Genomic DNA, 24,306 nt, shown 5'->3' on the forward strand with positions numbered 1-24,306 from the left:
GCTGGGGAGAGGGGCTCGGGGAGGACGGGCTGGTCTCCAGCCCTCTCCCCAGTGGGTCAGTGCGACTCGCATGTGCAGGGACGCCCCTCCGGGTGGAGCCTCACGGGGAGGGCCCGCTGGCTGGGAAGGGGGGACCCGCCCGGCCTGGGCTGTGCTCTCACGCGGGGCCCAGCGGGGGAAGCGCTGGTGGGGAGCCAGGCCCCTCGGGGGGAGCGGGGGGAGCGGAGAGGCCCAGCCCGCCCTCCGTTGCGCGGACCCGGGGGTGCTCAGCGTTTGCATTTGCTCAGGGAGCCGGCCAAGGGCGCGCGGAGCCAGAGCGGAGACGGCCAGCAGCCTGTCCCTGGCCGCGCAGCCTGACCCGGGCTTGTGTTCTCCTGGAGGCGGCCCTGGGAGGTTTTTCAATGTCCTCCCATCTCAGTTCAGCGCAGCCCTAGGTCATCGCTTCTTCTGAGACTGTGCACATACGGAACGTTCCAGACACTGGTTTCCTGGCCTGTGGGCTCCCCTGGGCAGCAGGGCTCCCCTGGCCTGTGGGGTCGCCGCCTCACCTCCATTCCTCTTTAGGGCAATGAGATCATTTCATGTTGTCCAACTCGTCTGAACTCCCTCGGACATTCGTGTGGGTTCTGGGCTGGGCTGCCCTCCCCTCGTGGGGGAGGCTCTGTCCCCGGTGCACCCTCCCGCTCCTCGTCACCGTGTGCGGCTCCGCGTGCCGTGGCAGCAGCGCCTGGGGGGCTCACCAGCGTTTCCGCTGACAGGACGGCGTGTCCAGGCGCTTCCTCCTCCAGCTGCCGAGGAGGCTTCGGGGGCTCTGCTGGAGAGAGAGAGAGAAACATTAATGAGAGAATCATGGATCGGCTGCCTGCACGCCCCCCACTGGGGGTGGAGCCCGCAACCTGGGCCTGTGCCCTGACCTTCTGGCTCATAGGTCGAGGCTCAGCCACGGAGCCAGGCCGGCGGGCGTAACGAGTGTATTTTTTATCTGCAAACTCATAGCACCTGCCTGGCTCTGTCCCCAGGACCCGAGGGCCACCCCTGGCACCGGTGCAGGATTCTGACCCTTTGTCATCTCCATTTCCTCTAACCCCGACTTCCTCGTCTTCGTCTTTATTCCTGTGCGTTTGACGTTGTGGCGATGTAACGTCTTCTTCCTCAGACGTGAACAGAGCGAATGCCCTGCACAGCGTGGCTGCCGCTGCCTGACCTGCGGGAGGCGGAGCCGTCGGGTGGGGCCGCGCTGCAACAGGACTGAGCGCAGGGTCCTGTAGGAAGGACGAGGGCGTCACCCTGGGCACCAGCCGCCGTCCCTGTGGCTTCTCTCAGCTGCTCCTTCCCGAGGCAGCCTTTCCCCGTGACCCCCCCCCCCCCCCCCCGTCTTTGCTGCTTGACCCCACCTGCATCTTGCGCTCAACCCCTTACTCAGTCCTGCACCAGCCTGTGCTGTCTGAGGAGTTGAAACACACACGTCATCTGCGGGGTTCCTTGTACTGAAGTAGGTCTGCGGGGGGGGGGGGGGGGGCGGGGGGGGCGGGAGGGAGGTGGGGGGGAGGGAGGGACTTGCTAGGTTAGACCCTCACATCACTAGAGTGATTAGAGCAGCGGTTCTCAACCTGTGGGTCGCGACCCCTTTGGGGTCGAACGACCCTTTCACAGGGGTTGCCTAAGACCATCCTGCATATCAGATATTTACATGACGATTCATAACAGTAGCAACATGGCAGTTATGAAGTAGCAACAAAAATAATTTTCTGGTTGGGTCACAACATGAGGAACTGTATTTAAAGGGCCAGAAGGTTGGGAACCACTGGATTAGAGTGATGCTGGGCACTTCGACGCAAAATGCTGTTGTGTTCATTTCCGTGAATATTTAATGAATACCTACTACATGCCGGGCCCCGAGGGTGCACACCGCACACCGCACACCACCCCCCCTCCATCACCCCTCCTCCCCCCGCCCGCCACACACACACACGCCCTGAGCCTGTGTCTGAGGAGGATGTTGTGATGGGAGGTGACATTGGTGACCACGATGATGGGCGTTGTCCGGAGAAATTAAACCGCTGCACTGGGTTCTTACAATTGAACTGACAGGCGAGGAGGGGATCTAGCCCCTCCTGACTCCCCAGGCTCGGCCGGTCCTCGGACGGCTCCTCGAGCGGAACAAGCGGGCAGCCAGGCAGTCAGGTTTGCTTTGAGGCGTTACATGTTGTTGCTTTTACTCCGTGAGTCCCAGGTGCTGCCTGTGCGCGGCTGCGTTGAGCGGCCTGGATCGCCGTCCCCTCGAAACGCACCCACACCAGTGGCATCGTGTGGGAGGCGATCACGGGAGGAATCTGCCCGAGAAAGTTCATTACCGCTTTCATCCAGTATGTGCCTCCCTTATGGCTGGGAATTGAAAGTTGATTTTTAAAATGGGCTTATTCTCCCTCTCTTGCCAAAATCTGGTAAACGTGGCAAAGTAGATCAGAAAACAAACAAAAGTGAGTTAAATCTGTAACAGACAGATTTCCGTCTGTAATACAGGAAGACAAGACCGAGCTTGAGGTACAGACGGTGGAAACGTGAACGGGGAGGGGACTGCATCCGATGGTCCGTCGGGGCGCGTGCCGGAGCGTTCCTTCACTGGGGCTTTCCATGGGGAGCTCTGCCTTTGTTTGTCTTCCCTCCTGTGCTGCGTAGTGGGTGGCAGCTGTGTTCGCCCACAAAGCGCATCGTGGAGTGTGGTGCCAGCCTCCGAGGTGGGCAGCGCCCGGCAGTGCACGATGCCCGGCGGGCGAGGAGGCCCCCGCAGGAGCGGCCACTGGTCTGTCCCTGTTCACGGCCAGAGGCAGGCAGCTATGAACGGAGGAGGAGCCAGCGCAGCCTCTCAGACAAAAGGCGCAGGTGATCCCAGCACAGCCCGCGGGAGGGAGTCCCCCAGCGGAAAGTCAGAAGGAGAAGACCCCGGGCCTGGAGGCAGCAGAGGGGTCAGAAGAAGACGATCGGAGAGACGTAGGAGGGTTTTCATTCAAGAAAAATCACCCAGCGCAGGACGCAGGGAATGGAAGTTGGCTTTGAGACTGTAAATGGAAGTGTCGGCTGCCACGGCTCAGGTGTAAATTGGTGAGGGGAAGGGCCGAGCGAGGGAGTGTCCTCCGGGGCCTTGGGAAAGGAAGCCCGCGGACGTGGAGAGAACGTCGAAGAGACGGGCAGTCGTTACACAGACTCCAGCGTCCGTCTGAGAAGAGCTCTGAAAGGCGAGTGAAGAGGAACCAGAGAGAATAAAATAGTCAAAGAAATAAAAGGAAAAGAGCCTCCAACATGGAAGAGGAGTGCTCAGACCTACGGAGCCCTCTGGCGCCCAGGGCAGAGGCATCCCAGAGGGACTGCGAAGAAAGCGTTCGCTGTGGTCACAGAAACACACACGCAAACAGCAGTCAGGCCGGAGAGAGAGCCACGAAATGCAGGCTCTTCTAAGTCAGTGCAGGTTGTAACTAACCAAAGAACACAACGTTAGTGTACATCTTTAAGTAGGAAGGGTGAACACTACAACCATGATGTAGGTGACGTACATACATTTAAAAAACCATCAGAAAGTCTTATTCAATTAACATAACATTCAGTTAATACAGCGGTTCTCAACCTTCCTAATGCCCGACCCTTTCATACAGTTCCTCATGTGGTGGTGACCCCCACCCATAAAATTATTTTTGTGGCTACTTCATCACTGTAGTGTTGCTACTGTTATGAATCGTCATGTAAACATCTGATATGCAGGATGTATTTTCATTGTTACAAATTGAACATAATGAAAGCATAGTGATGAATCACAAAAACAATATGTAATTATAGATGTGTTTTCCGATGGTCTTAGGCGACCCCTGTGAAAGGGTCATTTGACCCCCAAAGGGGTCGCGACCCACAGGTTGAGAACCGCTGAGTTAATAGAATGAATCATCTTAGAGGATCAAGTGAGATTTTATGAGATCAAATACAACTTTTGCTTTTTTTGTATCGATGCCAAGCGTCGTCAGTCACGAGGGGAACAGGAATTAAAATCACCGCACGCGGTGAGACGTCTACCATAGAACAGCCCGAGCACAGCGAGTGTTGGCGAGGACGTGGAGGGACTGGCACGTCCGGGGTGAGCGGGGAAGTGGGAGATGCTGCCACCACTTCGGAGAACAGTTTGGTGGCTTTTGAGGCAGATGCAAACAGATCTTATAATTGAGCCCGTCCCCTCTCAGGAGAAATGAAAACTCAGGCTGATGCAACATCCTGAACACAGGTGTTCGTAGTCACTTTGTTTGTAACTAGAGGCCCAGTACACGAATTCGTGCACAGGTGGGGTCTCTCAGCCTGGCCAATGATTGGGGCCGACCAGGGCCATCTCGCCCAGTCCGGCGGGTGGGGGAGGAAGGACCACAGGAGGTTGGCTGGCCGGCCAGGGGGAGGGACGGTGGGAGGTTGGCCGACCAGGGGAGGTTGGCTGTGGGAGCACACTGACCACCAGGGGGCAGCACCTGCAGTGAGCGTCTTCCCCCTGGTGGTCAGTGCACGTCATAGTGACTGGTCATTCTGCCGTTTGGTCCATTTGCATATTAGCCTTTTATTATATAGGATAGGATACAACTTGACTGCAGCCCGCCTGCTACCAGTTGGTGGGCAGGTGAGCAGATTGTGGTATGTCCATACATTGAAGTAGGATGCAGCAATAAAGAAGACCGGCCCGTTGGTACATGCACAGCACGGGCGAATCTCAGAATAGTTATGCCCAGTGGAAGGAGCCAGACAAAACGGAGGGCACGGCCTAGGGTTCCCACATGGGGGTACCTTTATATCCCCTTTCTATAAAGTGCTAGAAAAATGCAAACTAGTATTCAGTGACAAAGAACTTTAGTGATTGCCTGCAGGGTGTGGACAGGGACAAAGGGAGGGTAGACTGGAGGGCTGACAGGGTCATAAGAAAATTTGGAGAGGGGGAGGGTACACTTATTGTCATGATCGTCCACACGGTTTCACAGCTGCACACACGTCGAGACAAACTGCGTACTTTAAATATGTGCAGTTTATATATGCCAGTGATATCACTGTAAAGCTATGAAGGCAGTCTATCCCCTTAGACCAGCGGTTCTCAGCCTGTGGGTTGCGACCCTTTGGGGGTCGAACGACTCTTTCACAGGGGTCGCCTAAGACCATCGGAAAACACATATATAATTACATATTGTTTTTGTGATTCATCACTATGCTTTAATTATGTTCAATTTGTAACAATGAGATTGGGGGTCACCACAACATGAGGAGCTGTATTAAAGGGTCGCGGCGTTAGGAAGGTTGAGAACCACTGCCTTAGACAGTAAAACCTCTTTCAATCACCTCAGGCTACAACTCACTGGAAATGAGTTTTGTGGAGCACTCACACCATTTCCTGGGTGGCTGTCCAGTGAGGAGTTGTTTTAAATAAATAGGCGAAGTTAATGTTTTTGGCTTTAAAAAAATCACGAATCGGGGAAGGCTCAGAAAGAAAATGACCCATTTCTGGAGGATTATATATTGCTGAATTATTCAGATTAAGTATGTAAGCCCTTGAAGCTCTAAGATCGCGATGTTATCAAATCCATCAATTTACTGTGTAGATTTGAAAAAATCTCCATGCTAATTACAGAGGACGGGTTCATCTGTCTGGGCACACAGCACTGATTAATCAGAGGCACACGCGTGACCGTCCATTATGCAGAGAGCGGGCGGCAGCTCCGGAAAATCCCGCCACGGGCAGGCCAGGGGGCCTCGGCCGCAGGGTCGCGTTCCCTGCACAGCCCGAGCAGCTCCACAATGAGGCAGGCGCACAGTGTCAGCAGGTGCTGGCTCCGACCCTCCCCCTTTCCCGATGCCGCGGTGGGTGGATTCTTCCCTCCGCCGCCTCCTCCTGCTCCGCGGTCCTTCTGTTCCAGTCTCGTTGGACCCAGATGTGCCTCAATTAGTTAATTAATTTATATTGATGTCAGAGAGGAAGGGAGAGGGAGAGAGAGGTAGAAACGTGATGAGAATCATGGATCGGCCGCCTCCTGCACGCCCCCTACCGGGGTCGAGCCTGCAACCAGGGCCTGTGCCCCGACCAGGATCGACCGTGACCTCCTGGTTCCTAGGTCCACCCATGAGCTCTTCTTTCCAAGGCCCGTGGTGCTGCCTGGGCCGTGGGGAGCGCTCACACAGGGTAGCTGTCTGGTTACTGATGCTGCTCCCTTAATAGACTCACCCCCGTGGGTAAGACGCCATGGTCTTGCTCCCCAGCGCCAGTGGGGAGGGACCCAGGCTCTGCACTTTACTGGGCCGTGTGATAGTCTGAGGTTTTCTCTCCTGCTTTTCCCAGAAAGCCTTGAGCTGCTCAGTGTCATCAGGGAGGGGGGCTGGGGGGAGGGTGTCGGTCCTTCGCGGGAGGACAAGACCTGATGTGCAGCGTTGGCTGGTGTCCGCAGTGAGCCCACCTTCCCTGCCCCGGGCCCAGCTTCCAACACGACGTCCCTGCACACAGAGCGGGGAAGGGTGCGTGGGGCGTGCGACCCTGCACCCCACTCTCACGCCCCAGCCCCCCCCCACAGGGTGCCTACTGCAGCTGCCTCATGTGGAAGATGGGATCATGTGCACTCATCGGGGAAATACCTAACTTTTGTTATATAACCAGCAAAGCCCTCACCCCCACCCCAAACACATAAACTGCGAATCTCAACGTTTGTGGTTTACGTACATGAAAGCGGTTAGCTCCCCTCTCCTGGCCTCAGTTTCCCCAGTTACCTGGACTGGGTCGGCTCCAGCATCCCCTCCAGTCCCCAAACCCAGGAAGCCTGATTCGGGCGTCACTCCTTTCCTCGCCCTCCACGCTCCTCGTTCCCGCATCGCGCTGGATCCCGGACTTAGAGCGAGGCGTAGGGCGCCGCCCCCGCGGGCGAGAACCTCTGTCTTTTTTATCAGCGCCCCATCCTGTGTGGACCCCGAGTGCGCTCACTGCCGACGGGGTCATGCCCTGTCCCGGGGGCCAAGCTTTTGGGTTGTCACAGACGTCGGCACTTGGACCCGCACGCGTTGCTCCTCGTGCCCAGGTTCTGGCAGGGGTGACACCAGCCTGCCCTGGTGGCGGTCAGTTCTCCTGGGAAATGTCCCCGAGCTGCTCTCCGTGGCGGCTGGCCCACCGCTCTGCAGCCCGGCTGCCTTAACCGAGGGTGTGGGTGTCACTAGGTGGGACTCGGGCAAGGTCTGAACACATCCTTCCGACGTCAAGTCTTCGAAGTTCTCCTGGTTCTCTCACCCGTTTTGATAAGAGGTGCAGAGAGCCACCCTTGAGCTTGCGTGTTCTCCCCAAAGGTCACGTGCACCTGTCCACCTGCCAGCCCGAATGCCTTCTCTGTCCCGTCAGCCGTGGTCCCTGCAGCTGATGTTGGAAGAGCTGCCGGGGTCCCGCAGCTGGGAGGTCCCGTGGGAGCCGGGGAGCAGGGAAGCGTGGTCGGGGCGGAGAGCCGGGCCTGAGAGGGTGTGTTTGTGTCCGCAGGGGCCGACCACATCCGCAAGTACTGGAGCCGCTACTACCAGGGCTCCCAGGGCGTGATCTTCGTGCTGGACAGCGCGTCCTCCGAGGGCGACCTGGAGACGGCCCGCAGCGAGCTGCACTCGGCCCTGCAGCACCCGCAGCTCTGCACGCTGCCCTTCCTCATCCTCGCCAGCCACCAGGACAAGCCGGCCGCCCGCTCCGCCCAGGAGGTACGTCCCGGGGACCCCGGGCTCTGTCGGTCGGGCGTCTCGGTCCACGCTCGCTGTCCAGGTGCCGTCGCTAGGGCCGTGCGGCGGTGCTGCCTTCCAGCCCGATGTTGGCTTCTCCAAGGTGGGGTCCGTGCTGCTGGTCAGTCCAGTGTCTTCCCCGCCTGAGCCCACTGAGCGCGGGGCTGCCCTGTCTGAGGGTTGGCGGCGTCCGAGGACTCACCTGGGTGTTCTCACCTGTGTAAGGGCTGCTGCCAGTTATTCGACGCTCCCCCCAGCCCCGAGTCTGCGTTCCGAAGCCTCGCCCTCCCTCGGGTGGCGCCCTGGTCCCTCTGGGACACGCAGCACCTGCACGCAGTGGGCCCGTTCGGTAACCATCCGGGCTGCGCACTGACATCGGTCTCGCAGGTTCAGAGCCAGCAAATCGGTTTCACTCGGGACGCGTTCCCCATCTTCCGCGTTCAGTTCGGTGTCCTGTCTCAGCCTGTATCTCTCCCGCGAAACCAGAGACGAATTTGGGCAAATGATCATGTCTCGCTCAGCAGAGCTGCTGACCCACGGGACCCCGTACTAAGATGTGCGAACAGTTTTCAAAGCTTCAGTTGCAGTGAGTTTTAACTCTAAGCGCAGGGACACGAAGCAGGTGTTGTGTTGTGTTCCTTCACACCAGGGTGGGGAACCTCCGGCCCGCGGGCCGAGCAAGGCCAGCCAAGGCCTTAGGGGTGAGTTAACTAAGTGTCTGACCACACAGAGCAGCTGGTTGTTAGGCAATAATGGTGTGTGGCCCACGAGTGGTGTCATAGATCCCCACCTGGCCCTCGGCAGAAGGAAGGGCCCCCTGCCCTCCATCCCTCTCAGTTCGTGCGCCCTCCCTCCTTCAGCCTGCGCTTCTCTTACCGACGCGGTGGCTGGTAGGAGCGACTCTGCACTTTAGTGTGGAACACGGACGAGAAGCCGAGGCGCCCACGTTCCACGTCTGGCCCCCCTCCCCTGAGGGGCGGGGACCTGCGGCTGGCAGCCCCCGTCCATCTCCTCCCCCCCCCCCCCCCCCCCCCCCGGCTTCTCGCCCGCGAGGCGGGAGCCAGGCGTTGTTTCTGCCGTAAGTGGGCTGCACGGATTGGGGCGTTCACCCTGGAGTGTAAAGTGCTGGGTGCCGGCGATGAGGCACAGACAAGTTTCGGTTTCAGAAAGCCGCTCCGTGAGGCACGGACTCCTGTCGGGCACAGGCGGTCCTTCCGTGCTGCCGCCTGCAGCAGTGGGGAGCCCTTCCCTTCCCAGGCTGCGTGCGATGCCCATGGGGAGCCTGAAGCCATTAAGATAAAAAATAAAAATAGCCTTTAAGGCTGTCCCGAGGGCCCTCGAGATGCAGGTCTCCCCGCTCTGTCCTGCGACCGCGGGGGCCTTTCAGCGGCTCGGCCGTGTTTCTCCCTGGCTCTGGCGCGGGAGGAGCGCGGTGGTGGTGGGCGTCCCGAGGGGGAACTTGGTTTCTGATTAGCCGGTGTGTTGCTGAAAGTGTTAGGACGAGGTCATATGGGAAGCATGCAATGCAGTACATGTGTGCATCACAGCGTGCTCGGACAGCATAACATGTGAGAACACACACACTATGAAACATGTTGCTGTCACACAGATGGCGCTGGAACTGCAAGTCACTGGATTCAGGTTGGGAGCAGTAGCTGCGTGTACTTCTTTTCTCTTAACACATTCGTACCGCTCAGGAGTTTTCTCGTGTTTCACGCGCCATCTGTTCAGGACCGCTCACGAGTGTTCTCGTTTTCACGCCCGTGGAAAAAGGAGCGAATCTAGATACTTAAGTAAACTTTGGTCCCTCTTCGTAGAGGAAAATGTTTTACGCAGTACCATACGTTAAAAAAGTACTAGGAACTTTAATTGTTTAATTGTTTTTGTAAATAAAAATGTTATAATTATTGAAAAACAACACCTAAAGTGCATTATGATGATTTAAATAATGTGCAGTTTGCCCCAAAACGTGCGGTCCCTGGCGTATGTCTTAGAGATTTCTATGCGGTACGCAATGTGTTAAGTATAAATGCTGTTGATCTGTTTTGCTTGGACAGCGTAGGATTGGAGCTGACGTGCTCTTTACACCTGAGTGTGGTCGGGTGGACCTCACAGGCACGGGCCTGGCACAGACCGAGGGGCGCTTGGCAGTCGATGGTTCCGGGGTGCCCGGTGCCCAGTCTGGCTGGCTCTCCGAGGAAAAGGGCAAATGTCCCTGGGGCCCATCCTATATAATAAAAGGCTCATATGCAAATAGACTGAACCAGCCGGACAACCAAACAACCGAACAACTGGTCGCTATGACATGCGCTGACCACCAGGGGGTGTGCGCAGAACATGGTGGGTGTCAGCCGAGGTGGGATGGTGGAGCAGCTGAGCAGGGGCGCCAGACCAAGGCGGGGCGCCGGCCACTGTCATCGGGGAGAGTCTCTGGTGGTTACTGAAAATTCTTTGCTCCCGTGCACCGCAGTCCTGCCCGGTGCTCGCACCCACTGCCGGCGCCTGGTGCTGGCCCCGATTGCTGGGGCCATCAGTGGGTGTGAGCAGTGGCTGCCGGCCCTGATCACCCCTGAGGGCTTCTCCACCACCCCCTGCTCCTGAGGGGTGATTGGGGCAGCAGCTGCCGCTTATACCGGCTGCTGGCACCGGCCCCAGTGGCTCCATGCCATCAGCCGGTGTGAACCGGGCCGGCACTGTCAGTGCATGGGAGCGGCGAAGGTGGGAGCGGGGCTGCTGGCAGAAAGGGAACCGAGGGCCGGACGGGGGCGCGGAGGATGGGCCAAGACTCGCCCCTGTGCCTACTGCAGCTTCGCGGCCCACAGTTCCTTTCAAGGTGCACGAATTCGTGCACTGGGGCCCTAGTCTTTTCAGAAGAGAGACTCCAAGTGTAGGAGGAGCACAGGCTCGACTTGAACGTCAGACCCGACACGTGCACACCCTGCAGCACGGGACCTGGACTTTGCTCTGCACGTCCATCGAAATGAATCTTCCTCAGAGCTTGGCTTGGCACGGCCTTGCAGCTGCCGTGCTGAGACTGCCTGGCCTGCGCGCTCCCTGTCTGTGCACAGGCGTCACCCCACGGGCAGGTTAGCGCTTCATCCCGCCCACAGCCGCTCCCTCCGGACCCCCGCCCGTCAGAGCCAAGGAGCGGGCACACCTGGGTTTGGGAGGAAGCGATTGGTCAGCCTCCTCCTCTGTCCGTGGCTGGGGTGTCCGCGGCTCCTCAGCGTCCTCTGCGATGTCCTGTTGAGACTCCCAGGACTGTGTCAGGAGTTACATCACTCCCTCACGGTCAGCACACAGCTAGGCCTTCTATCGACAGTGACCTGGGGTGGCTGGGCGTAGCTTGCCGGGGAGTGGGGAGGGGTTGGAAGGTGAGCGAGTCCCACGTGGCTTGAACTGTGTTTGGATGTGGTCATCTGTTTATTACTCTCCTCTCCTTATCCGGAAGGTGTTACATGCCCTGGGCTCTGTGGCTTATAAACACGTGTCTTCATTTGTACCTGCTCATTTGGGTGCACTTTGTAGAATCTCCAAGTACTAAAGAGATGGTGTTCTACTCTGCACAATCCCTGTGAATTTGGAGCAAAATCCCAGTCTTTCAGAATCAAGGAAAATGCACTGAGTTCCCCAAAACGCACCGAGCAAGTCTCGGATGCCGCTGAGCAGAGGCGGGTCACGGCTCGCCGAGCCTCCCCTCCTCCCCGCGGAATCATCGCCTCTGGGGCTCAGTGCCTTCTGCAAACCGGTCGCAGCCATTTATCCTGACGCCCGAGTGGAACATCAAGAATTCGCTAGTGGTTCCTGAATACTGAGTTTCGAAGGCGGTGGGAGCCAGCGCACGCAGCGGGCAGAGAGCGGAGCCATCGCTGGGCTCCCGCGGCCGGAGGCCTCGGGAAGTTGGATCTGTGTTTAGTCCCGGCCTCTGTGCTGGGAGCTCGGCTCCGTCTGGGTGGGGAGCCGGGTTCAGACAGGAAGACAATGGTTAAAATTACCCGTGAGCCGCGGACGGGGCAGCGAGCCGCTCCCTCCATGGCCCTTTTAGAACAAGCGGGGCCTTGGCGGCGGCCGGCCTCCCGCTGGAGCGCACCTGGCAGCCGCCTGGCTCACCTCGCAGAATTGCGAGATTGAACGTCTGGAGAATTGATAGTAGGAACTTTCCCCCCCGACAAATCAGCTTTTTGTTTATTTTTTCGATAGCAAAACACGGGGAAAAAGTACCCCTTTACACCCTGTCTGGAAGCCAAGCAGTTCTTGCCACAGATGTTTCTCGTATCCACTTTGGGGAGGTGTAGTGAGCATAGTTTTCCAGAATTTACTCATAATAAACTCGTTTTCTCTATAGAAAACATGAGATGACCATCGCAGACTTCTGTCCCGCGGCCCACTTCACTCATTAGGGAAATCCGGTCTGACTTCAGCGATAAAGCTTTGAAATGAGAATCATCTGAAGGGTAATTAGGTTGTTTTTACTCGTCGTGCGTCGTAATTGTGTCTAATTTGTTTTACAGCCCCCACGGGAGAGCATACTTCAGCTGTGAAGTTATAGGCTCGATCGGGAGGCAGTTATGGGGGTGAGGTTACTATAGAAGCCGGTAAACGTAGCCCTGTCTCCCCGCCCGCCGGCGGCTGGGAGGCCCTTACCGCCAGCTTTTCAGGGGCCGATTGTCCTTCCCTTGGCATCGCTGCGTCTTCTGAAAGGACCCGTGCCGTCAACATGAGGGGGGAGCTCATGCTCCCAGCAGTGTCATCTCATGTGATAGGTGCCCGGATCCCTCACCCAGACCTACTTAACGCTCTCAGAAGTGTTCACTGGGGCCGTGTTTCCATTAGAGCGGGTGTGAGAAGTGGAAACTGCAGCATAGACCTTGGAAGTGGGTCTGAGGTCGGGTGACGGGGCTGCTTCCCCGGCTCCTGGGAGCGCAGCCTCGGATCGAACGTCCGCGCGGAGGTGCGGATTTGTGGTCCCGCGCCTCCCGGTTTTCGTGCAGCTGTGACTCGGTTTGCGTGGGATGGACGTGGAGTGTGTGTTCTGGTAGAGAGCAGAGATGCGAGAAGAGAACTTGCAGGTATTTCTGTCATGCTATCAACATTCCTTTTGTAGAGCGTGTTTTGTTTTGATTATGAGCATTCATCCCTTTGAACAGTGCTTCCGGTCAATGCTCAGTGCATTGTGAGTAGTTCATGGAGTTCTCACTTCTTCGTCTGTTCTCACCTTTTCATCTGTCAGCGCCTCTGGAGAGTGTGCCGGCGTGGATGGATGTTGTTTAACCGCTGCGCTTCATGACAGTTACCTGTTTGCCGGTCAGTAATTCTACACTGTGTACTTTTCCCCCTTCCTGCAAAGGGTCAGGGAGAGGTTTGAAGGGTTAGGAACGTGGGACAGTGTTGTCGGTAAATACTAAGCCTCTCGTTTAATTTTTCTTTTTTTATATCCTGCTTGGCAGTGAGCAGGCCTTTGTGGTAGCTCTAGAAGCGCCAAGTGTCTGCTTTCACATGACCGAGTTTGGATTAGAAAATGCGAGGCAGTGTGTAGATCACACAGAACACGCAGCTTCACGTAACGCGGCTTTCTGCCGATGGCGCGGGACGTGTGTGTATGTTTGCAAAACGATCATCGTCAAGCCTCATGCACTTCGACCTCCACGTCTTCCACGGACTGTGACCGCCTCTTGGCGGCGGCTGGGGCCTCTGGCTGGAGCTCACAGGGAGCAGCGTGCATACCTATCGCGTGAGCAGTGTGCCGACTCCCTCCTGGGACACGCACTTACTCCAGACCGACAGGAGATACAAATCACTTCTGTCCGTTCCCCGCAGATGGACTGCGCTCCGGCGCAGTGGAATCTTGGGGGAGACAATTAGGGGCTTGGAAGTCAGTTTCCCACTGAGCGGCTCAGCGCGGGGGATGGGAAGGTTCACTCGCTCGCTGGGGAAGCTGAGGGAGGGGTCGTGTCTGTCCTCAGTGACAGAAGCGTCGCTATTCTACATACGTTTCACAGAGCAACTTGTAGCCGAGAAAAGAATCCTTCAGAAAAGAATAAATGTGGGAAGAGAAGTTGTGAGTGTTCACGGCACATGCGGGATTGTTTACAGGCGTTCCTAGGGAAAGTTAATTGTATGTTTGGTTTCATTGATGCCAAACCCAGACACTGGGATCCCGCCTTCCGAGGGGCCTCTATGCCGCGCCCATGGAAGGCTGACACGGTTCCCGCCGACAAACGCGTTACATAAGATGGCCCGTCTCTCAGGAACATGTGTAGGTGGGGTGACAAAGCGACACATTGGAAAACATAGTACTGTGTGCCCCCAAGAGTCCATTGTGTTCTCTTATGAGACCCCCCTTGCTGCCCACCTTCTTCACGCAGGCCCGTGCGTGTCTTCTTTTACGTGGAGCTGGCAGACTTGGGGATCTCTTGCAGTAATACTCCTGCTCGCTTTCCCTGCCCAGAAGGTTCTGTGCCCGCTCTCCAGCGCTGCCCCCTCGTCTGCCCGCAGTTCTCCTCCCGGCTGCCACCGTCCCATTCCCCGAGCTCCCCTTCCGCTCCCTTCCTCTGCTCGGACCAGAGAGCCGGAGTTCATGATGCCATCTCAGAAGCCAGGATGCCCTTCAAAGCCTGCCAGGCCCACGCGCAGGCCCAGAGCGCGTGTGTTAGTGCGCCTGGTGCCTGGCTCTTGCCCTGAGAAAGTCCCTGAGAGAGCGTGTCATTCTGTCCCCAGGGCTGGGCCCGGTCCCTCCTGACTTCCCGGGGCTCCTGGGGCTTGTCCTGGTCGCAGTATGAGACCTCGTTGCCTGTCCCTTCTCTGCCTAAGAGATGGCAAGCTCTCTGAAGGACAGCAATTCTGCTCATTCACTGGATGTTCTGACTGCTTCCCTCTGGCATCACATCAGCACCTTCCTGGGATTTCCGATTCCTCTCCCCTCCCGACTCCCTGTCTGCACTCCTGAATGTAAACGTTTTCCTTTTCTCCGCACCAGCCTGAGCTTGGGCTCTGCACGAAGCCTCCCCACTCTCGCCGGGCTCCTCGTTTAACGAACTTGAATCTGTCCCGCCCCACGTTTACACGTGTTTGTTTTCATCTGCTTTTGTGCATTTGCGGTTGTTTGTGCACGTGAGGGCCTGGCTGACAACGGGTGGCCGTTTCCTCCCCGGGCCCTGAGAGAGCGTGGTGGGCAGCGGCTAATAGATGTTGGTGACTCGCCTGTATTTGAGGACATGGAGCTGATTCCAGGGCCGGCACCCCGAGCTTGTAGCGCTTCTGTGTCCCAGGCGGAGGGGCCGGTTACAGGGAGACTCCAGGGAGAGGAGGGAGGTGGTTTGAAAGCAGTGGATTCCATGGAAGAAAAACAAACGGTGCTTTGTAATGACAGGCATTGCTTATTACATCTGTGAGACTCGGGAGGATTTTAAAAATTCTTACATTTACCACTTTTTCTTCCTGCACATATCGAGGTAAAATATGATTTTACTTCTTCCCCGGCCTTTTTGACACACTACGCATTCGAGTGAAATACTGGTGCGTTTCACCCTCTGTGTCCGTGTTTCAGTTTTGTGTTTTGTAAGAAGTTAGTGTTTCATCAACCCTCACTCACCAAGGCAGCGAACGATCCTGCGGAAGCTCGCAGACCATTTTCTCCGCCCTTCGCGCCTTTCCTTATTTATTTATTTATTTATTTAGCAACAGAAAACTCAGTTTAACCGCACATTCCCCCGCTTTCCAAGTTAATAGAACATTTGTCGATTTAAATTAATTGGAGGATAGACACATAGTTAACGTCAGTAAAGTGCTTTGAAGATAAAAAGCACAATAAGCGTTAGTTATTATCATTATGATAATTATTATCATTATTGTTATTACATAGTGTCTGCTTGGAAGTACCTCTGGTTACTCCGGGATGGCTGGGACTAATGAGGGGTTAATCCGCTGGGTTTTACCCGCAACGGAGGATCTGAGACATAGTACATGGAAGGCTGTTTTTCTGTTTTTCTTAGTAGATCAAGGAGTATAGTATGTTTGTTGATTCTCTTCCCTAAAGAAAAATAAATGTCGGCTCATGTAGAAGCATCGGGACTCGTTGTGAATAGTTTGGATATTTGTTACATAATTTCTAAGACGAGGTCTGAGCACTAAGGATAGGAATTCTGAAAAGGTTCTAAAAGCGTAGGCGGTGGTTTCCACGTAGACAGCACCCTTTGCTAGTTCATTATTTCTGAGCTGCATGGAGCTTAACTTAATGGTCTACGTATACCAAAAGCAATACAGCGCGGTGATGGGAAGAAGATAGGAAAACTTGATTTTTATTACAAAAATGAAAAGTTATCACTGGGGAGTAAATAGAATTGAGTTACATAAATGACCTCCTATGAGATGATTTTAGGGGAGGTTCTTTAGATTACTCTGTAGAAAGGAGATGTCCAGACTAAGCCAGAGTCCTCCCAGGAAGCTGCAAAGGTTGTCATCACTGGTCGTAGATAAAGGGATACTGACATTAAAAACAAACATATATATATATATATATATATATGTATATATATATATATATATATATGTTATTGATTTCAGAGAGGAAGGGAGATGGAGAGAGAGAGAAACATCAATGATGAGAGAGAATCACTGATTGACTGCCTCCTGCACGCCCCCTACTGGGGATTGAGCCTACAACACAGACATGTGCCCTTGACAGGGATTCGAACCCGGGACCCTTCAGTCTGCAGGCCGACGCTCTATCTCCTGAGCCACACCAGCCAGGGCTTGATACATTTTAACAGGCAAACGTCTGAAAGTCACATGAGCACCCCGCCTCACAGCCAGGAAGACGTGAATGACAGGGCTAAAGAGGATGTCCCCTCATATTATTGCAAATTGAACAGAAGGGACCTGGGAGGAGGGATGGAGGGAAGGTGCCTGGAGCAGTGAATTATCCTGAGACGTGAGGCCTGGAGGAACAGCTGCTGGGTGACGGCGAGCCAGGCAGGGTGCACAGCGGCAGAGCCGCGTGTGGGCCAGACAGCGTAGCTCCACGCAACAATTGGAACTGTCTTCATCCGTGAAATGTCAGCCCCGTGGGAGGGGCTCCCCCAGGAGCGGTGCAATAACTTGCAGGTTGCGAGAACAATAAAATGTTAACAAGTAGAATTTGTAATAAGCTGTTCACGTGTAGACTGTGGTTGTGACTAACCAGTTGTCCACCCCAAGCCGGGCGGGTCTTCATTGTCCCGAGTGGACGGTCTGGGTGGCTTGTATACAGTTTCCACGAGGAGAACAAAGAAATGGTGAGATAAGAGCTGGGCAGGGCCCCCCAGAGCAGCTGGCTGGAGAATCGGGCTTGGTGGGTGCTGGGAGGGACACGCACTGCGCTGGCGAGCAGACTGATCGTTAGAGGGACCCAGCGAAGTGGGCCGGAAAGACCCGTTGTATCACGTCCCTGCTCCGAGTGGCGGCCTTGCAACTGGTTTTGTTACTAGTGATACGCAAAGCAAATCCCTGGGCCCAGACAAATGCCCTCATTTTCCAAAACATTATTGTTAAGAACATCCTTTTTTTGTTGCATATAAAAATTCGCGTTTTCCTCGGATCTAGAATAGCTTCATGTAAAATGGTACTTGTCAGACTGATTGGAAAACCCAGTCTAAATACTTGCATTATTGAAGTGTGTGGGTAGAGTCTTGTCAGTGTAAAAACGCACGTTTCTGCCTGTTCGGGACAATAAAAAAACACCAATTTCCCCTGTTTTTACATTGACTTTGATGTCCTTTAATGAAAGCTCAAGTTTAGACATCTTTCTGTTCTCCCTTAATTAATAATGGCTTTTTAATAACTTCTGTGCTAATAAGCAAGTTAAGCTCTTTTTTTTTTTTTTCGGGTAATAAGGGAAATGAGACTGGGGGGTAAAACCCGAGCTCACGGTTGGCTGGAGCTCCGGTCGGCAGGGCTCTGTGCTGGCGGAGCCATCTCCTCTACGCGTACCCGCAGCTTTTCCTTTCTTACGAAGTCAGACTCCAGCACCTCCCTGCTCCGGGGACAGTGTGTCCGTACGATCGGGGCGGGCGCGGCCCCCGCTGTAATCACCTAGAGGTCAGCTCCAGCAGCCGATGCCGGAAGAAGAGAGTCTCCTTTGGTCGGTGCTGGCTCCATCGGAGACGCTAGACATCGCTTTCGTGGTGAGACACTCGCCGCGGGCCGTGCGTTCATAGTTGCATCCGTGAAGGCGGAACACGGGAACCATCATTCCCTTGAACTCGTTCTTACTCGGACTCCGGTGAGTCCCGGGGCTGCCGTCCGGCTCTTCGGCCAGGGCAGCTGGAGTGGAACAGATGTTACTAAAAGTGTCCGAGTCCCAGGTGTGGGAGCGGGAGGTGCGGCCTGCATTCCGGGCGTTACTGTCACTGAGAGAGAGTGTTTGTTATTTAAATATATGTTTATTGATTTCAGAGAGGAAGGGAGATGGGGGGGGAGAGAGAGAGAGAGAGAGACCCATTAATGATGAGAGGATCATGGATCGGCTGCCTCCTGCACGCCCCTCACTGGGGATGGAGCCCGCAACCGGGCAAGTGCCCTGACCGGGAATCGAACCCTGACCTCCTGGTTCAGGGGTCGACACTCAACCACTGAGCCAGGCCGGCCGGGCTCACTGAGATGGTTTTTAGTGGCACCATCTTCTCCAGGGGTCTGTCCACGGACCGGCACATGGTTGTCGAGAGGTGTGTAGAGATCCTTGGTCCCGGCCCATGACGATTGCCCGGCTGGTGCCCTGCAGAACCCATCGTCCTCTCCCTCGGGTCCGTGGAGTGTGGCGTCGTCTTTAGCAACCCGCTCAGGCTCATTCTGGCTGGTCATCGGGACGGTTAGTCACACCACAGGCACCTCTGTAAGAAGGTACAGGCCTGCAGTGACAGGTGCGCCCTTCTCTCCTCCTGTACCCCGTTCCTTACCGCGCCGCACCCCAGCCTTCAGCTCGGCTTCAGTGTGAGGAAACTCGGGGTGTTCAGAGGTAAAAACACCACTTTAATGAATTTTCCTTATCAACATAATGACATACGGACTATATATTAATGAGCGCATTTATCTTAAAGGTAGTACTTCTAAGATTCTTGCAATAGGAAACTATATCCATTTCAAGAAAACCGATTTTGGTAATTCAGTCTGTAGGCTGTTATCGGGAGTTTTAAGGAGTTTATTGAGTCACTTGAAGGAAGGGGGTTTATGGGAACATTCTGATTTCACAAGGATTTATTTAATTGTCTGGAGACACGCATCTACGGAGTCATACTTTAATCATGGAAAATTTCAAACATGCAGATAAGTACAGAAAATAATGCACAGAGAACCCATCCACCCATTCCCCAGGTTTTAGCAAGTATTAACATTTTTACCATATTCGTTTCAGGTCTTTATTTTTTTAAAGAAATAAATGATTAAAGCTGCATTTACAGCCCCTTTCCCAGACTTCTCCGGTAGCTTTAGGTCGGTGTGTAACTTTCCCAGTGCACACTGTTATCCTTCCAGTGCCAGTGCATGTACCTCTACATGATATAGAGCAGTGCTTCCGGGGGTGTCTGACGGCGATGCTTGTCGTGCTGTCATCACTTCATTTCTGACGTGTTGATACTCCATAATTAGGTCCAGCTTACTCGTTTTCTGTGGTCTGATTTTATTTGTCTCAGGCATGAAGTCCGAGGTTGTTCCTAGATTTCTGAGATTACAAACAATGTTAGTGAGTCTCTTCGTACTTGTGTCCTCGTATATGCAGGCAAGCCTCTCTCAGGCGGGTCCGTGCAAAAGTGGAATTCCTGGGTCACAGGAGGCACACGTGTAACCTGGCGGGGATCTGACTTGGCACGTAGGGTTTGGAGAGGACAAATGATAAGATGTTGAGGTGAGAAGGCAGATTTGACTCCTTCTTAGTTGACCAGCAACGGGGATACTTCTAGAACCCGCCTCACAGCAAATAGGTTGAGTGAGGACTTGAGGAAGTGGAGCTCTGTCCATGTTGATGTTGCCTCTCACCGCCCCCCCCCCCCCAGGGGTGCACTCGTGACCGTGTCTGGTCCTGTGTCATGTGCTTGTTAAATACTCAGAAATGAAACTGGAAAGTCCTGGGTAGCCCCGCATACTTCTGAGGTGCTTAAAGAGTAAATTGCAAGTACGAGAAAAATGAGAAGGAAAGCGAAGAGCCCTGAAGACCACGCACCACCCCTAAGCGTCTGTGAACTCACACAGCTGTTTATTTCACTGTCCTTTGCATTGCAGAGTTCTCATCGGGAACTTTTAGAAATCATTAGCCGATAAAATGCGCTTCCTTTTAGAAACCAGGAGAAGCAGACTTCTGGGTGATTTTCATTTCCAAAATTTGACGCTAAAGCTTGTCCCATACGATGATGCCCCACGCCCGTCACTCTGCCTTCACTTTAACAGGCCAGCTCTGCAGTGCTGCTAAGTTAGTCGCTTTATCTTTTTAAAAAAGTACGGAAGCAGGTGTGCAGTGTGCTTCTCCGCATAAAAGCGAGGGCGATGCTTGGACCAGCTGAGGCCCTGCCTGCAGATCTCTGGGTTCCGTGAGCCCCCAGGAGCCCCGAGAGCTGGGGCACGGCCTGTCGCCGGCTCTCTCCCGCGTGACCACAGGCTCCGCCGTCCCCCCTCGGAAGGCCCCTGGGTGACTCGGGGCTGCTCCTCACAGCCATGCTTGCTTTCGGATTCCAGCAGCGTCTCCTGGGGCCTTCAGAGTGGCTGCCTTGCGCTCCCGTTACTGGTTTTCCAGTGTTTGGGGGAAATATTTAGGGGTCCCCTGAAGACTGGATTTCCTGGACTGTGTTTTCTTTGGGGGAGAATTTTAAGGCTTAGTTGCAGATTTTCCAAAAGCCCCAAACTTAACAACCAAGAGGACCGTTACTGAAACAAATTACTTAATCACAAAACGGACACGGGGCGTAAGAGGAGAGAAGACCCAGTGTCCCCTGGATTCCTGCTGTAAATCAGACCTGTGCTCCTGACAAGGGGGGGGTGGCCTTCTCCCCTCCACGCGCAGTTCCTTTTGATCATTGATCTGGGTGGCCCCACGCCTGGGGTTTTCTCCACTGACAAGGACAGGGTTTGAAGTCGAGCTGTCCTTCGGGGACGGCGGTTCCCCTGGACCGGCCCGTGACCTCATGGGAGTGTGGAGGGTTACGGGACATTTCCCTGCTCGGAGGGACGCGAGACAGTGGCCGAGAGGCGGCGTCTGCGGGCAGAGCCGCAGGTGGGGCGGGTGTCAGGAAGGCTTGTTCGCGCTGCCCCATGCTTCACAGCAGGTCAGCCAGGCCATCTGCAGGCGCCCCCTTACAGCTGAGGGAAATCCTGGCCTCAGGTCTCCAGGCCACTCGCTCCCAGTGGGTTTAACTCCCTGTGAACAGCGGCCCACAGGGCAGCATGGCCTGCCCGCACGCAGCCTTACAGACACTCATGAATAATCATGGGCCCTGGATCCTTCCATAGATTTTTTTATTGAGCTTATTGGGGTGAACGATTAATAAAATGATATGGGTTCAGGTGTACAGTTCTATGATGCATCATCTGTGCAATGTATTGTGTGCTCACCGCCCCAAGTCACGCCTCCTTCGTCACCTTTCACCCCCCTGTACCCTCTGCATTTTCACTGCTGCGAGTTCTAAACCTCCGTCAGGGTATAGTGAGCTCCGTGCGAAAGAGACGCTAAACGCTGCACAGGCCTGTGCAGTTCTTAAGCCCTGGTTCCAACCCTTGGTGAGGTGAGAGCCCTCTGGTTCCTGGAGATGTGGGTGCATGGCTTTGGAGAGGGCGTGGTTTTGCAGAGAATGATACTATGCGGAGGGCGTGGCTTTGGAGAGGGCGTGGTTTTGAAGAGGCGTGGCTTTGCAGAGTGATACTATGTGGAGAGCGTGGCTTTGCAAAGGGCGTGGCTTTGCAGAGGTTGATGCTATGCGGAGGGCGTGGCTTTGCAAAGGGCGTGGCTTTGCAGAGGTTGATGCTATGCGGAGGGCTTCCTGGGGTCCAGCCCTGAGAACTGGAGGGGGCGCTTTGGCTTGGTCCTGGGGCTCTGCTGCGTGTCTGTGGGGCCATGTGCTCACGGCGGTGTCCCTGCGTCCCTCCCTCGCGGTGCAGTCAGTGTCACTCGCGAAAACCGCGTGCGATTCCACCGTCCGTTCCTCCACATCAGCTGAATCTGGTTTATTTTACATTTCACTACTATGTGCGTCTTTCAGGTGGAAGACAATAGATCCCAGCTGACAAAGGGGTCCCCCTGGCAGCATGCTGCACTTCACATCCTGTGACTGTTCCCGTAACTGGCACTGTGTACATCCTAATGAACTCAAATCTGTAATATTGTCAGGTCAATATACGACTCAGGTGCGCCTGGCAACACGCATTTGGGAGGATCGTCCTTTCTTGCCTGCACTCTGGGAGGCGGAAGTGCCTGTACGTATTGGCGACAGGCGGCCGTTTTTAAGGAGAGCTCACTACGAGCCTTGCGAAGGCTGGCCCGGGTGGCGGGGCGTTTGGCGAGCGTCACGGTGAGCGGGTGTGACCGTGCCGGGCGGTGGGGAACGTCAGGCCGCATTGACATGCTCAGGGGGCCCCGCGTCTCGGGGAACCGTCTGGAACACCTGCCATGTGCTCCCCTCATGGTTCCACAGACACCCTGCCCAGGACCCTTCACTCCGAGACCACACGGGAAGCACACGTGCACGTCAGGTGCAGACGTGTCAGGTCGTGTGTGTGTCCATGTCAACCCACAGGGAGACGAGCTGTCACAGCACAGCCTGCACAGTCACAGGCAGCCTAAGCCCCCTCCCACCGACTCGCGCGGACCTCCTCCTGTGGACACCTAGAGAGAGAAGAGTGAGTTAACGTCATTTCTGCACATTTTCCAGAAATCACCCTTTTATTTCAAGAGAGATTTGGTCACTCGTCTCTGAGTGGGGAGGAGAGGTGTGGGCAGCACGGTGGCCGGCGGGCCTCCCGCACCTGCTGCTGTGGGGACAGTGAGAACCCGAATGTCCGTGGCAGGAAGCCCCGCTCTTCCTTTAGGGGGAGACGGGGACCCAGGGGAGCTGCTGGGTGAGGCCCGAGTGCGGGGTTCAGACCCATGGCCTCCCTGCCCCGGGCCCACTGCTGCCTGTGTGTTCAGTCCCCGCCGGGCCAGGTGGGCGCTGTTTGGTCTCAGCGGGCGTCTGGATGCAGCGAACACCCATCGCGTGACGCCCCGGCGTGCGTGCGGCCCCGGCGTGCGGGCCCCGGCGTGCGGCCCCCGGCGTGCGTGCGGCCCCGGCGTGCGTGCGGCCCCCGGCGTGCGGCCCCGGCGAGGCCACTGAGCGCACGTCTCTAACGTGGAGGCCGGTCCTGGGGTGCCCGGGCTCACCCTGGCGGAACCCTCCTGCAGTGGCTGCGCGTCGTGAGGCTGGGACAGGTGTGTACGTGGAGGGAGAGGAGGGAATGATGACGCCTGGCCGGTGCTGCTCCGAGACCCGCACTTTCTTCTTCTGCTTCCTCATCTCCATCTCAGGTCTTGCTCAGCCGTTCAGGTAAAGACACTCCCGGGCCGGTGCCACGGCGTCTCCGCTGCCTTCTCCGTGGCTCTTGTCGGCTCGCTCCCGAGGAGATGGCGGCTGCGCGGAGGCCACGCGGGGACGGGAGCGGCTCTGCCGGCATCCCCGAGCCAGTGTGCTCTCGTCCCTTCTGCACGGGGGTGGGAGGGTCCCAGCTGCGTTTCCAGGCGTTTGGCACAGAGGAAAGAGTCTCCCCCAAAAGCAGGTGTGGCTGTGGGGTTGGCACAGTGACCGTGAGAATACAGGTGAGGCACTGTAAGCGTCTGTGCATGACCCAGGGCCACTGACAATAGGGTGGGGGTCTGGGTGGGGGCGGGCTGGAGAGGGTCAGCGTGGGGAGGGGGACATATGTAATATTTTCAATAGTAAAGATTCCTTTTTAAGAAACACAGGTTATGCAGACATTTCTGTGAGCATCTGCCAGGCTGTGGGCTGGTGGTGGCGGGGCTGGCGTGGGCGGGGGCCACAGTGGGGCCGGGAGCTGGTGGTGGTGGTGGCGGGGCTGGCGCGGGCGGGGGCACGTGGGGCTGGGAGCTGGTGGTGGTGGTGGCGGGGCTGGCGCGGGCGGGGGCACAGTGGGGCCGGGAGCTGGTGGTGGTGGTGGCGGGGCTGGCGCGGGCGGGGGCACGTGGGGCCGGGAGCTGGTGGTGGTGGCGGGGCTGGCGCGGGCGGGGCACAGTGGGGCCGGGAGCTGGTGGTGGTGGCGGGGCTGGCGCGGGCGGGGGGCACGTGGGGCCGGGAGCTGGTGGTGGTGGTGGCCGGGCTGGCGCGGGCGGGGCACAGTGGGGCTGGGAGCTGGTGGTGGTGGGTGCTCCTGTGGAGAAGCCGCGCCTTTCCGGGTCCCCGCGCGCGGGGGAAGCAGTGCTCTGCGGTCTGTCCATTTCCTGGTCTGACTGCGAATGATGGAGGAAATGCAGTGGGTTTGCCTGGTTCCAAGTCCTGAAACCCGGCAGAGGGGCTTTGCGCCAGTGAACCTGTTTTCACATGAGAAAGCGCC

General features: G+C 56.1%; 2 protein-coding genes across 4 annotated transcripts in view; both read left to right on the forward strand.

Annotated features, from left to right (window-relative positions):
* LOC308518094 (melanoma-associated antigen B4-like) overlaps positions 1 to 24,306 on the forward strand; it is a gene marked incomplete at both ends in the record, with an annotated part of 362,175 nt that overhangs the window by 236,068 nt on the left and 101,801 nt on the right. The gene's annotated exons all lie outside the window — the stretch shown is intronic.
* Positions 1 to 24,306, forward strand: part of ARL15 (ARF like GTPase 15) — a gene marked incomplete at its 5' end in the record, with an annotated part of 202,106 nt that overhangs the window by 78,080 nt on the left and 99,720 nt on the right. For all 3 annotated transcript variants that reach the window (XM_081089702.1, XM_081089703.1, XM_081089704.1), the window contains one exon: positions 7,523 to 7,731. In XM_081089702.1, coding sequence (XP_080945828.1) covers positions 7,523 to 7,731 — 209 coding nt within the window. The remainder of the gene's footprint in view (positions 1 to 7,522; positions 7,732 to 24,306) is intronic.

The sequence above is a fragment of the Myotis nattereri genome (genome assembly GCF_964212035.1).
Source record: "Myotis nattereri genome assembly, chromosome: 4".
NCBI lineage: Eukaryota > Metazoa > Chordata > Mammalia > Chiroptera > Vespertilionidae > Myotis > Myotis nattereri.